General features: G+C 40.3%; 1 protein-coding gene and 1 long non-coding RNA gene across 5 annotated transcripts in view; one reads left to right on the top strand and one right to left on the bottom strand.

Moving 5' to 3' along the window:
* LOC127504762 (Fc receptor-like protein 2) overlaps window positions 1–14,751 on the bottom strand; it is a 62,519-nt gene that overhangs the window by 34,651 nt on the left and 13,117 nt on the right. The window contains exons 14-15 of one of the 4 annotated variants that reach the window (XM_051879747.1): window positions 10,380–10,427; window positions 9,835–10,061 (exon numbers count right to left, since the gene is read on the bottom strand). The exons of 1 other annotated variant lie outside the window; for it this stretch is intronic. In XM_051879747.1, the coding sequence (XP_051735707.1) occupies window positions 10,054–10,061; window positions 10,380–10,427 (56 nt within the window). In that variant the 3' untranslated portion in view covers window positions 9,835–10,053. Of the gene's footprint in view, window positions 1–9,834; window positions 10,062–10,379; window positions 10,428–10,464; window positions 12,622–14,751 lie in introns of those variants that run through there. 2 more of the 4 variants (XM_051879745.1, XM_051879743.1) reach the window with 2 other exon arrangements.
* LOC127504763 (uncharacterized) lies at window positions 206–7,619 on the top strand. The gene is made up of 2 exons (XR_007927443.1): window positions 206–482; window positions 2,957–7,619. It is a non-coding gene; the product is annotated as an uncharacterized LOC127504763 (long non-coding RNA).

Below are 14,751 nucleotides of genomic sequence, written 5' to 3'. Positions count from 1 at the left end.
CAGCAGGCGCAATGATATTACGGAGCACCTGTGACCCCTGCTTGCACAGGGAGCGTGCCTTGCAACCATGGAGACATTTGTGAGAGACGCTGCGTAAAATCATTGCGCCTGCTGCAGCCATGGTACGGCAGCAAAGTTCCTTGATTATTACGCCGGAATTACAGTATAGTTCCTAGTCATATCGAACTAGAAAATCGCAACTTTTAATTTTCCGTCGGTCTTAGTACACGATGTAACTACAGAAGAGTCAAGTTTTAAATAGGAAAAATATTGAAACTCTTTGGTCATTTTTTAACGAGATGCTAACGGTCTAATCAGATTCAATGAAATATGCTAAGCTATGCTAAAAGTGGTACCGCCAGACCCGGAGATTGGCTGAATGGATTCGAAAACGGTAAAACTCAACTGTTTAACTCTAGGGGAGTTGGAAAATGAGCCTATTTTCAAAAAAAGTGGAGTGTTCCTTTAAATCATGCAGAGAGGTATGTGCAGTTTGATCGTTCATTTCATGTGTTTACTGAAGTAAATTAAGTTAGAGATCCAATGGTTTGATTGCTGAGAGATGTTGTATAGCCGATAATGAAAATATAATGTTTATTTATTTATTTTTTTATTTATTTATTTATTTATTGAGGATAGGAAAGGGCAATCACAGCTAGGGGTGTGCGATAAATATCATCTGTGATAATCGTAATTATTGTTTTAACAATGCGTGATCTGGCATTGAGTATATCCCTCACACAATATCACATGAAGAGTGCAGTTTTTCTCTAGATATCAGCATGATAACAAATGTGACATTGATTTATACAAGTTTAATAAGTTAATATTAAGTGACACCATATTGCCTGTTTTTGCTCTATTTCGCCAACGAAAATGGTTCAAAACAAAGCCACAGCACTGTAATTGCGTCTCTGAGCAACACACAGCGGTGTTTCCTTCCTGAATGAATCAGTCATTTGAATGAATCAGTTGAATCTCAATGACTCACTCATTAACGGTGACTTGCTGCCACCTAGTGGCGGTTTTATATCTTTTCATGTTTTAAATCATTTCAAATATCAGTATTCAACGTTTTATGTTTAAAACATCAAAACATTATTTGTATTTTGTTTTATTTGCATTTGTAACTGCAGGTTATTCATTTGTCACCTCTGAGCTGTATTAAAGGGTTAGTTCACCCAAAAATGAAAATTCTGTCATTTATTACTCACCCTCAAGTTGTTTTACACCTGTAAGACCTTCGTTAATCTTCGGAACACAAATTGAGATATTTTTGTTTAAATCCAATGGCTCTGTGAGGCCTATATAGGGAGCAATGACATTTCCTCTCTCAAGATCCATAAAGGTACTAAAAACATATTTAAATCAGTTCATATGAGTACAGTGGTTCAATATTAATATTATAAAGCGTTGAGAATATTTTTGGTGCGCCAAAAAAACCAAAATAACGAGTTATTTAGTGATGGCTTCAGGAAGATTCGGAGCGTTATGAATCAGTGTGTCGAATCCGCAGTTCGGAGCGCCAAAGTCACGTGATTTCAGCAGTTTGGCGGTTTGACACGCGATCCGAATCATGATTCGACACGCTGATTCATAACGCTCCGAATCTTCTTGAAGCAGTGTTTTGAAATCGGCCATCACTAAATAAGTCGTTATTTTGTTTTGTTTTGGCGCACCAAAAATATTCTCGTCGCTTTATATTATTATTACTGAACCACTGTACTCACATGAACTGATTTAAATATGTTTTTAGTACTTTTATGGATCTTGAGAGAGTAAATGTCATTGCTCCCTATGCAGGCCTCACAGAGCCATCGGATTTGAACAAAAATATCTTAATTTGTGTTTCGAAGATCAACGAAGGTCTTACGGGTGTAAAACGGCACGAGGGTGAGTAATTATTGACAGAATTTTCATTTTTGGGTGAACTAACCCTTTAAGGCTGGAACACACCAAGCCGATGCCGACGAACTAGTGGTGACGAAAGCAGACTATGGGGTTGTCTCACGTCGGCAGCGTCTGTGTCCAAAGTTGTCCTGACACACCAAACCGACGCTCGACACCCGATGGCCAAGTAGCACGTCCGTTCTGCGCCTGCGCAAGATGAAACGCCTTTCCGTACCAGCAGGTGGCAGTAGCTGAACAGCCAATCAGAATGATCAGATGGCCCGACGGACCAACGAGCGCAGACGCCGATTCAACATTTCGAATCGGCCGGAAAAAAGCCGACGGGGACCAACTTCAGCCGACGGTGCAGAACACACTGAGAAAACTTAGTCGGCCGACGAACAAAAACTGCCCGATGGCCAACCGTCGGCTTGGTGTGTTCCGGCCTATAAACTCTGTGTAAATGATCTAAATGCCACTTCAGATGCAGCTTCTGTTTCCTCTATTGCAAAGATGAATTTTGTTGAGACTTGATTGGTGACAGTCCTATTGTGTCTTATTATTATAATAATTGAATTTGATTACATTTATGAAATTGACATAAAAGATGATGCATGTATAATTAGGTTAAAAAATGGATTTATAAAAGGTAAAAATGCCCATCAAAGGTAAAAAAAATCAATTGAAATGTATTGAGAAAAAAATAAAATAATTGTTACTGCTGTGAACTGACCATCATGCAGAATATGAAGAATATTAAAAACTCGCTGAGTCAGCTGTCCACGACAGTCCCAAACCTGCTAAGGTACCAGCACAGTAACACACTCAGCAAAATACCATCTAATTATCGTTATCGATAAAATCTCAGATTGACAAAAAAGTTAGATCAATGTCGCACACCCCTAGTCACAGCAGTGTGTTTGTACCTGTACTGCATGTCATGTCCACCACATATTCAACTGATGATGATAATGTATGTAATGACGTGCACATTGGAGAACATTTACATCTTTTTTGTTTGTTTGTTTGTTTTAAGCTGCATATATATTTAGTTTTATTGTTTCAGATTTCCAAGGCAGATGAAGAAGTTGCAGAGACAACCAGTACCTTGACCTTACCATCCCTACTGTATTTCTTTCAAAACGGTCATGTTGTAAGCCATCCACTTTGACAGTTGTTTCAACAAGAGGTTGAAAGTCATGCATCGTTACTATTCATTTGAATCCTGCTGACTATACACGCTCAAGCCCTGCTATGTATTATTAAAAGTTCTTGTTTTATGTCAGAATTAAAAGATTCAAAGACATTTGCTACAGTTGATGAATACGTTTTATTAATTTGAAAGTTTCTGAATCCTTTGGAATTAGAAATAAAATCTGTATAAAATGACTTGGCCATGATTAATTATATTGTCTGTTACATATGAAGATCTCAAGTATGAAGGAGCACAACATTCAGTACAGAGAAATATATGTCTCTTCCATAGTTGTGAGATTGTCTGACTAACAGTTTGAAGCTGGGCTACAAGTTCTGCAGTCACAGGCCATTCTACTGTAACCACAATTCCACTGCATGGCTGGTCAGCGATGATGGTTGTTTTCTTTTCTTTTAAAATAGATAAATGTTTATGGCCAAATGATAAATATAAGTGCAATACATCAGGTGAAAAGTTAGCATATAAATGTGTTCAATCCAGTCATCTCTCTGTCAGGACATATCATATTTTGGTCTGATATTTAAAGCAGTCAGCACTGTACAAGAGGTGATGGTGAAATAATGGTGGAGTTATCTTAGTTGCATAATGTTAATTGCATCTCTAATCAGTATGCCTTCATAATTAATGTTAGTTAAAAAAAAAGTTAAAGGATTAGTTCACTTCTGAATGAAAATTTCCTGATAATTTATTCACCCCCATGTTATACAAGATGTTCACGTCTTTCTTTCTTCAGTCAAAAAGAAATTAAGGTTTTTGATGAAAACATTCCAGGATTATTCTCCTTATAGTGGACTTCAATGGACTCCACTGTTGAAGGTCAAAATTACAGATTCAGTGCAACTTCAAAGGGCTTTAAACGATACCAGATGAGGAATAAGGGTCTTATCTAGCGAAATGATCGGTCATTTTCTAAAAAATTCAAATGTATATGCTTTATAAACACAAATGATCGCCTTGCGAGTGCTTCCGCCTTCTGTATTCTTCAAAAAGCTTATGCTGTATGTCCTACGCCTTTCCTATTCTACTTACGGAAAAAACAGAACTGGCGCTGCGTTCGTTCCGTAAGTTGAATGACAAATGGATGAATTCATGTGCTGCAGCCTGTAAATCGACTGACAGGACTCTCTGTACTAAAGAGCAAACAAACGAGGTGGCGCCCATCTCGCGTTATAGATTAAGATCAAGATCTAATGTCCATTTTCAAATAGAGTCATTGGGTGACAGAGTTGTTGTCAGCTCATGTAGTGTGTAACCCCCTGTTGCGGATCATTTACATAGTGTCGAGTAGTGTGAACAACACAATGACTTCAAGACTCCACAGCAAGTCATGTATTCTGAACAGCACAGCGATCTGCCGACGTTTAAAGTCCTGTAGTGTAAACTTGGCATAACATGGCTAACGTTAACTACATCGAGACAGTGATCGAATTCAGTAGCCAGCCTGTAGATCTCAGTACACCTTATTGATGATGATGATGATACTGTATAGGCCTATACAGGAAAGCAGATGATACTAGAATATAACCAACATAATAAATTGCATATTCTGAGTGCATCTGCTTGCAAACACGTATAGCATGCATATATTAAGTCTTATAATAATTTTTTCAAAATATATTTTTTCTTTCAAAAAACTCATCTTTGGTGGCCTGAGTAAATTGTCATTACATATTGAATCATAGGATACACTAGATAGTTGGTTTCGATCCAGTTGAATGGACAGTTACACCCCTAGATAGTAATATGATGCAGCTAAGTCAAAGTAATTAATATAATTTTACAGGTAACACAATAAAGTTCATTAGTTAAACATTAGTTAATTTATTAACTAACATGAACTAACCATGAGCAATACATTTGTTACTGTATTTACTAATCTTATAGTAAATATAGTTGTAGTTGTTCTGTAAATATAGTTGTTCATTGTTTGTTCATGTTAGTTCACAGTGCATTAACTGTTAACAAGATTTTAATAATGTATTAGTAAATGCTGAAATTAATATTAACAAAGATTAATAAATGCTGTATAAATGCAGTTCATTATTAGTTCATGTTAACTAATGTAGTTAACTAATGTTAACAAATGAAGAACCTTTTTGTAAAGTGTTACCATTTCATGTAATACAAATTTAGCTAAAATCACATGGCAGCCAAAAACATAAATGTGTTGGCCTTTCCTGCTCAGCTTCCAGATCAAACTAGGTTGAGGTTTTGCATTGTCTCAGTAAAACATACGCTGGCATTTTTGATTTAATGTAATAGGCCTACTAAATTTTGTTTATTTTTGTGATTTCAGGTCATGTGGAAAGACTGTGGAGATCTACAGCAGATGAGCATTGCAGTCCAGGTGTGAAAAGAGTGCACTATTCTTCTCATACAACAAATTATTTGTTTACATCTTTTCATGTAGCTGTTTTGTACAGTATTTTTATTGTAATTGTAACTAGAATCATTCAGAAACATGTTTTTTTTTTTTTTGATCACTGACACACATCTCCACCTTTCATTCCAGCCGGATGATTAGCCTTTAGCTGCTCGCATCTCAGCCTGCTACATGGAAATTTCTGACCTTCACCTGGATGACCTTTACCTTCAACTCCACCTTGCCAAGACAGAAGTGCTTGTGGTTTCAGCCAGCCCCTCCTTTGTGTTATAATTGATCAGTTAAACTTCACACACCACATTGCTAGAACTGCCCGATCTTGCAGATTTGCCTTGTACAACATTAGGAAGATCAGGCCATTCCTATCGGAACATGCTACACAACTTGTCATCCAAGCTCTTGTTCAATCCAGACTGGCCTATTGTAATGATGGAGCCAGACCTCATTCAGATGTTCCACACACCTCTGCAAGAATCGGTCTCCCTGGAGCAGCTGCAGAGGGAGTCCAATTGTGACCCCACACTGACAACACTCCGCACATATATATGCTCGGGATGGCCAGCACGGGTGCCTGAGGAGCTAAAACCTTTTGCTAAGGTAGAAAATGAACTGTCATGTTGGGGCGAGGTTTGTGTCTCTAGAGGCCTTTGTACAGTGGTGCCGGGCAGCCTGCGTGCACGCGTCTTATCAATGGCACATGAGGGGCACTTGGGTATTGTAAAGCTCAAGCAAAGATGCCGGGACCTGGTCTGGTGGCCAGGCATTGATCGCGACATTGAAGGACTGGTCCGATACTGTGAACCGTGTCTACTCAGTGGAAAGACTGGACAACCGGTCTCGCCCCCTTTGTAGCCTGTTCCATGGCCATCTCATCCATGGAAGCACCTTCAACTGGACATTTGTGGGGAAATTCATGGCCATGGCATTCCCCACCATCAGCGCTTTCTGGTGGTCGTGTATGATCTCCATTTTAAATGGGCCGAGGTAATACCAGCCGGGACAGTGACAACACAGACCATCACTCAGATACTGGAGAGTCTGTTTGCTCGCTGGGGCATGCCCCATGCCATCACTACTGATAATGGGCCGCAGTTTACCTCTGCAGACTTCTCCACCTTCTTGTGCAGTAAAAGAATTAAGCATTTCCGTGCCGCACTCTACCATCCCCAGGCAAATGGTGGGGTCGAAAGGTTCAATCAAAGCGGCATTCTTAAGAACAGCATTCGTGCACACCAGGCCCAGGGGTATACATTCCAAACAGCACTCAACTTAACGCTGATGCATTACAGAGCTAGCCAGCACACCACCACTCAGGACTCTCCAGCTCTGCTCTTGCTTTGCCGAGAGATGGAATTGCCATTGAACAGACTCAGACCACAACCTGGGCAGCAGCCAAAGCTGCCGTAAGTTCAAACCAGAGGCGAATGAAGGACAACTTTGACAGAAGATACAAGGCCAAATCTAGTAAGATAACAGTTCTAGACTGGGTTCGGGTCCAGAGACAAACAAAATGGCATCGTTTTGGTCTAAACCCCTCCAGGTGGATTGTCAGTTAGTGCCTGCCACATTCTTGTTGAGCAATGGCTCTCGCTGGCATGCTAGCAGACTGCAGAAAGTGCCAACCACTTTCAACTCAAACGTGCTCACAGGCAAGGGAGCCTAGTGGAGGACCAACACACAGCACGTCTTTTGCACCACCATCACCGAGGCCAGTTCCACCATGGACAGGCCGGGTGCTTCAAGGATCCTCTGTCAGGGTGGTCCCGCAACAATCTCCACCAGCTGTGGGGCCTCAACCTCTTCAGCCACTGCTTGATGAGAATCAGGAGGGCCAGGATGAGCTTCTCATTCAATGAGCTTCTCATTCAACTTGTCTCAGCACTGAAGAGTGACGGACAATGTGAGCTTCACTGACTTCACTCCTATTGGTTGTCACTCCCAAAAATTGCTCTTTATTTGCATAAAGTTGAACAGATCTCATTTTTGTCGGGTCTTTGGACATGCCCCATCCGGACGCCAAGGGTCACTTGTGTCGCACTTGCGTATTATTACTGTAACTGCAAGATGTTGTAATCAAGTAGATTGTGAAGGCATTTGGATAGTATTATAATACAATTCTCATAATTTTGACTTCAGTACAAGAAAATTAGGGTATTTGGCTTTTCAAAACCAGTAGATTGGACGATCAAGTGAAAGTCTAACTTTGTGTTAGTTATTTGAATGTAAATAATCCAGAATAAACACACTAAAAATACAAACACACAAAAACAATATCTAAAAAAAAAAAAGTGCATATACACTACATATTTTTAAGCAGGTGGCACTCAGTGAATTCAGCTGTATAATCCCTTTTTAGTTAGGTTATTCTGTCACGGTCTCAGGGGATAAAGTCCACAGAAGAAGATCCAAGGAAGATGAATTAAAAAATAAAGGTATTTAATCAAGCAAACTCAGATAGTCCACAGGAAACAGCATGTGATACACAAACAATAACCAACCATGAACTGAGGAAACACAGGAACTTAAGTATACAATGATAATGAACTCAAATACGAACATCAGTGATGATCAGGGCTTAAAAACGGAAAAAAAAAATTCAATCGTTCCACTCCGAGCAGAATCGGTATTTTAATGTTTCTGTTCCACCGTTCCTTCTGTATTATAAACGTTCCGAAACCGGTTTGATTAGAAAAAATAATGGTTAATAACGTTATTTTTATTTTATTTTTTATTTTTGCATGTAGCCTACTTAATAATAATAATAATAATAATAATATGTACAGCATTTTATTTATTAAAAAAACAAAGAAAGTGTATTTGCCGTCTTAGCCAATAGGCCTTATCTTTTATAACAAGATTCTGTCCAAATGTAAACCTGTTAAACGAAAGGAAAAACAATGGTTCATAAAATAAAGTATTTTTTCAAGATATTTTAATGTTTGCTGCATGGTTAAAAATCTCTTTTCTTTTTTAACGCCATTCCAGCTTCTATTGCTATATTCAAAGCGAGAAACAGGTTTATTTATTGGAAATAAAACTAAATAAGATGCAAAACGAATTAAAGTGAATCTGTAGCCTACCTTTCGCACGAATCCAACTGTTTTCATTTTCGAGACGAATGCCAAACTATTATTTATTATATGAGCTTTGTACTTCACTCGCATTATCGACGTAAAACATCATCCTTCACATATAACAGCACAGTGAGGCGGTGGTCATGAGTGGTAAACGGCAGATTGTATTACAGAATTGAATTGAGCAGGCTGCGGTATCAAGTAAGCAACGCAAGAATTTGTGTGCGCGCGCGTGAGGCGCCGGGGCGACCATTGAATTTTTTCCCCCCCTTTTAAGACAGTAAAATGTACTCCGTAATTTATGGTCATACAGGTAAAAGCAAGACATCATTCATACATTTACAAAAGACACTCAAATAATGAAAACAAGCAGAATGTCTGTTTCCTTTTCTAGATCTTTGGAGTGAATAACCACTTTCGTTTTGTTAATCTGTAGACCTAATTATTTAAGTTAAATATTTCACGTAGCCTATAGGCCTAAATATTCCCTTTTATTTTATATGTGTTATGTAGTTAGGCCTAGTTTTCTCCGTTCACAAAAGCGCTGCAGATGCGTGATGTGACGTTGAAAATTGTACTATCCTGCAATTTTCGCTGGTTTCAAAACGCACAACAAGCTGCATATTACTTGACATTCATTTTCACTTAAATGTATGCCTAATACTTGACGGTTGATGACATATATCATCAGAAAAACTAATGCCAGGGCATTGCCATTGTGAGTTACCTACCTATGATGACTTGACAGCTGGGCTGAGCGCGTCAGCGCGGGCATTTCACTCACTGTAGAGCCTGAGCGCGGGCATTTCACTCACGTTGGATGTGTCAGCGTCACATTTGCATAGGCTGTAGCCTACTATTTGAATTCGTGATTGGTTGACTGCAATCAAAATATTAAACAGAACGATAAAATAACGTTATTAACCGGTTAATTGCCATTTCAAATTAGCGTTTCTGTTCAGAAGGATTACATTTGATTTCGTCTCCGTTTCTGGTTACGTTCCGGTCAAAATTTCGTTCGTTTCCGGTTTTCGTTTTCGTTCCTTGAACCGGTTCAGAGCCCTGGTAATGATTAAATGAATATCCATGGCAACAAACAAGTGGAGGGAAACATGAACAAAAACAATCGGGAAATAATGACAATTATAATTTAAAAGTCCATGAAAATGAAAACTAAACTGACAGTTCATGACAACAGTAGACACTATGGTGTCATGTTGTAATATTTGTGTTTGCAAGTAACAAATGAAACAAAGGTGCAGATAATCAAAGATAACTTTGATCACTTTTGATAATTGTATTTAATTGATAATTGCAGCAAACAAGCTGGTTTTCAGCCTTTAAAAGTATACAAAAGTGCAGCAGCTAGTAGACAATGTGCTGTGCTAATGCAATTTTTTTATTTTATTTTTTTTTTTAACATAAGCCATTTAGCTGCCTCAGTGCAAATATAGAAACTCCATCATGAGGTTGATTGCTGACATAATGGTTCAGAGTCCTGGAGAGGCAGAAACATGACAGTAAGTTCAAAATATTTTATTTATGGGTTTATCATACTTAAAATTGTTGATCTACACTATTGCCTGAAATTGTTCATCTCACATTTCGAGATTTTACTAGGACGGGACTTTTTATTGGCATATTTACAGGGATAATAACAGTGATTATTATTTATGAGGTTACTATGTTTTTATGACAGTTTGCTTGATGTTAACTCAGGCTTAGCGTGAAACACTTTTTAACACCAAGAGGTAAGACTTCTAAGACCAACTTATTAAAAGTACAAAAATCCTTTAAAATAGTGTGATTTAACTACCTTTAAATGATGTCAGGCCATTAGCTTCTGCAGCAGGTGAGTCTTCATCTTTAAGAGAAAAATTGTGCGAGTCATTTGTGATTTCTGAATTATTGCTCAGAAACTTTATTATACTCCTGTATTTTATGTACACTCTTAAAAATAAAAATTCTTTATTGACATTGATTGTTCCATGAAAAACTTTTAATACCAGTGGAACCTTTTCATTGCACTGAAGGTTATTTATAGTTCAAAAAAGTTTATTAAAATGTTTTCCAAACTAAGACAAATGGGTCTTTTAAGAACTGATCACTAAAAGTTATTTGGTTCTTCATCACTGTGAAAAAATCCATTTGGAACCTTTATTATTAACAGTGTAATGTACACTCTAAAAAATAATGTGTTGGCTCAACAACAACTTTTTCATCAACTGTTTTAAGTAATGACAACTTTGAATGAAATTATGTAGAGGAAATAAAAAAAATTGTAACATGAACAAATTTTTAAGTTGATTACTCAAAAAAATTAAGCCACTCCAGCTACTTGAGTACTGCAGAAATTTGAATTTAAATTAAACAATATTAAAGGTAGGGTGTCTTTTTGTTATACTAGTTGAAATTCTCTTCACATCCTGATAGCATGTAAATATATGTTCTGTGGAAGTCTCAGGATCAAAAAATGTACTTCCAATCATTGTATTCGGTCCGATGTCCTACCTGCCTGTCAACATATATGTATTTCCATACATAGCACGATAAGGCTATGTAGAGTTGTAGACAGACAGTCACCAAGCGCCAAAAACAAACAGCAGCCACCTTTTACAGTTCCTCTTGAACTAAAACAATGATCTTATGCTGCACCATCATAACCGTAACTACGAGATGGCAACCGTGATGTTCTACCCAGTGGCCTGTTGCACAAAGCCAGTTTCAGTTGCTACTCAGGTAAGTTCAAGATTAGTTTGAGTAAACTCTGGTTTTTCGGGTTTATGAAGGTGGATTGGTTTTTAGCGGGGTTCATTGGTATGGTAACTTACGCTACATGGCTAACCTGCTCTGGAGCAGGTTTTATTCTGAGTTAGAGATCACAAACCAAAACTGGACCAATCAGCTGTGAGTAAAGTGACATGTATCTGATGCAATAAAGCCACTCCCCCTGTATCTGTCGCTCCAAATTAAATCAGTTTATAGTGAAAACATTTTAGAGACAAAATTTCTCAACATTTGTTGTTAATTATTCATTATATTTATATTAAATAAATTAAAATGATGAATAATTCATGACATTCTTATAATTAGGCCTATTATATTAATTGACAATATTAAACTTTGCTTTTAAATTAAAATAAATACAATACATACATAATACATAAAGCTTTTAAACAGATTAAGGTTACATGTATTCTTTTGAGCTCTTTGTGAAACTATATTAATTATTTGGTCTATTTGTTTGATTCACATGCATTGATATAGTCATATATTTTCCTTCAGCTGCCTTCTCAAACGTTCACTGCATCAGTGTTTATTCCTGCATTGTAAATGCATTTAATTTCATATTTTTCATAAAGATCTCTTAATCTTCGGAAGAGACATGAATTGCGCGTCTCTCTCACGAGAAGTGAATCAAACTGACATTCTCCTTGTTCCGTGTGATTAGCTGTTTGCCGCACGTGTCACACTTTCAGATGCACGCGCTTTGCAAACTCTGGATTAAACCTGAGTTGACAGAGAAAGTTTATACCGAGCGTTGTGCAACAGCTGATCCTGATCTAAACCAGGTTGGATTTATCTGGATTTGTCAACTCCAAACCTACTCTGAAACTCAGAGATTGTTCAACTAGCTTCATGCAACAGGCCACTGAACTGTTCCTCAGACATGGATTTATTTATTTTTTTCTATGTCAACAGCGAAATTAATCTGCAGCAGTCAGGTGGTACAAGTAGAGCTCTGTAAGTTGTTTACATTCATTATTATTGTAATGTTATGTGCTTTGTGTCACAGAACACAGAACAGGGAGATAGTAAGTATAAATGAAAACAGGCTTTGCAATGATGGATATGGAATGTGATTGCAGCAGGATGGACACAGAACAGGTGAGTAGCCACACACACACACACACACACACACACACACACACACACATTTAACAGTCACTGATGAATATAATCTGAGCACTTTCCTTTGTTTGTAGGACGATAACACTGGACTGGAGACAGGAGCAAGGAGCTGGAGAATGGAGACGAAAGAGAATGGAGACGTGGAACTGGAGACAAACATCAGGTAAGGAGTCTTTAGGTGAGTCACATCCAAGGAACACATAGACGAGACTAGACAAGGAGTGTGTGTGTGGAGAGTCCTTATAAACAGTGCAGGTGATGAGAGACAGCTGGTGGTGATCAGTGGTAATTGTTGACGGAGTGCAGGTGAGTAAAAAGGAGGAATGCTGGGAAATGGAGTCCAGGAAAGGTGAGAAATATGGTGACCGTGACAGTACTCCCCCTCCCGGTAGGCACGTCCTCGTGCTGTAGATGGAACAACCGGGGAGGGAGGGCGGGCATCCTGGAGTCTTGACAGGAGAGCGACAGTGACGGTAGATATGAAGACTCCAGGACGGAGCCGGCAACTCAGGTGACCCGGGCGGAGCTGGCCATTCGGGGCGCCATGGCAGATCAGGGACTTCAGGGGGCCATGGCGGATCGGGCAGTTCCGGGCGCCAAGGCGATGTGGCCTCCGTGGCCTCGGCCTGGCCCTCAGGTTCGGCCACTATGGCCATGGGTATATGGCCCCCGCCAAAAATTTACTTGGGAGGAGCCACAGGTTTCTGGGCTGGAGCGGGCTCGTGGGCTGGAGCTGACTTTTGAGCTGGCTCAGGGACTGGAGCTGAGTCTGGAGCTGAGTCGGGGACTGGAGCGGAGTCTGGAGCTGAGTCGGGGACTGGAGCGGAGTCTGGAGCTGAGTCGGGGACTGGAGCAGAGTCTGGAGCTGACTCGTGGACTGGAGCGGAGTCTGGAGCTGACTCGTGGACTGGAGCAGAGTCTGGAGCTGACTCGTGGACTGGAGCAGAGTCTGGAGCTGACTCGGGGACTGGAGCGGAGTCTGGAGCTGTCTCGGGGACTGGAGCGGAGTCTGGAGCTGACTCAGGGACTGGAGCCCTCTCTAGGCTCTTAACGAGGGAGGGAGTCACCTCTGGACTCTGGACGAGGAAGGAAGTCGCCTCTGGACTCGGGATGAGGAAGGGAGTCGCCTCTGGACTCGGGATGAGGAAGGGAGTCGCCTCTGGACTCGGGATGAGGAAGGGAGTCGCCTCTGGACTCGGAACGGAGAAGGGAGTCACCTCTGGACTCGGGACGGAGACTGGATCCGGTTCAGACCAAAAGTCTATCAGCCATAGGTACTCCATAAGCTCTGGAGAGGACTTAGGCATGGCGGCCATCTTGACCGAGGGCTCAGGCGTGGTGCCGGCCATCTTGACCGAGGGCTCAGGCGTGGCGCCGGCCATCTTGACTGAGGGCTCAGGCGTGGCGGCGGCCATCTTGACCGAGAACTCAGGCGTGGCGGTGGCCATCTTGTGATAAGTCACTGGAATGGCGGCTTCATCGACTTCGCCTACTGTGAAGGACAAACCAGCAAGCCACAAAACATGATCTATATATTGAGCCAGGTTACCTGGGGTTGTGGTTGCTGGTGCTTGTAGGAAGAGTTGGTCATCATCCAAACCAATCCAGAAGACAGTCTTTAACGTACCATCATTCCAGGGTACCTGGTGGGCAAGCTGGAGGAACTCTTCAACAAATGACTCAAGTGGGCGGCCATTTTGAGTAATGGAGAGGAGCAGATCGGCAGGATTAATTGGGGTGAGGAAAATGCCCATAGTGCTGTTATGGTCTAGTCTTCTGTCACGGAACACAGACCAGGGAGATGGTAAGTATAAATGAAGACAGGCTTTATTGAACACAGTGGTAATTGCAATGATGTATATGGAATGTGATTGCAGCAGGATGGACACAGAACAGGTGAGTAGCCACACACACACATTTAACAGTCACTGATGAATATAATCTGAGCACTTTCCTTTGTTTGTAGGACGATAACACTGGACTGGAGACGAGGAGCTGGAGAATGGAGATGAAGGAGAATGGAGAAGTGGAACTGGAGATAAACATCAGGTAAGGAGTCTTTAGGTGAGTCACATCCAAAGAACACATAGACAAGTCTAGACAAGGAGTGTGTGTATGGAGAGTCCTTATAAACAGTGCAGGTGATGAGAGGCAGCTGGTGGTGATCAGTGGTGATTGTTGACGGAGTGCAGGTGAGTAAAAAGGAGGAATGCTGGGAAATGGAGTCCAGGGAAGGTAAGAAAGTTGGTGACCGTGACACTTTGAGACATGAGGTA

This window comes from Ctenopharyngodon idella, chromosome 22 (assembly GCF_019924925.1).
Source record: "Ctenopharyngodon idella isolate HZGC_01 chromosome 22, HZGC01, whole genome shotgun sequence".
Taxonomy (NCBI): domain Eukaryota; kingdom Metazoa; phylum Chordata; class Actinopteri; order Cypriniformes; family Xenocyprididae; genus Ctenopharyngodon; species Ctenopharyngodon idella.
Note: the sequence above shows the minus strand (reverse complement) of the source record. Positions and strands in the feature narration are given on the sequence as shown.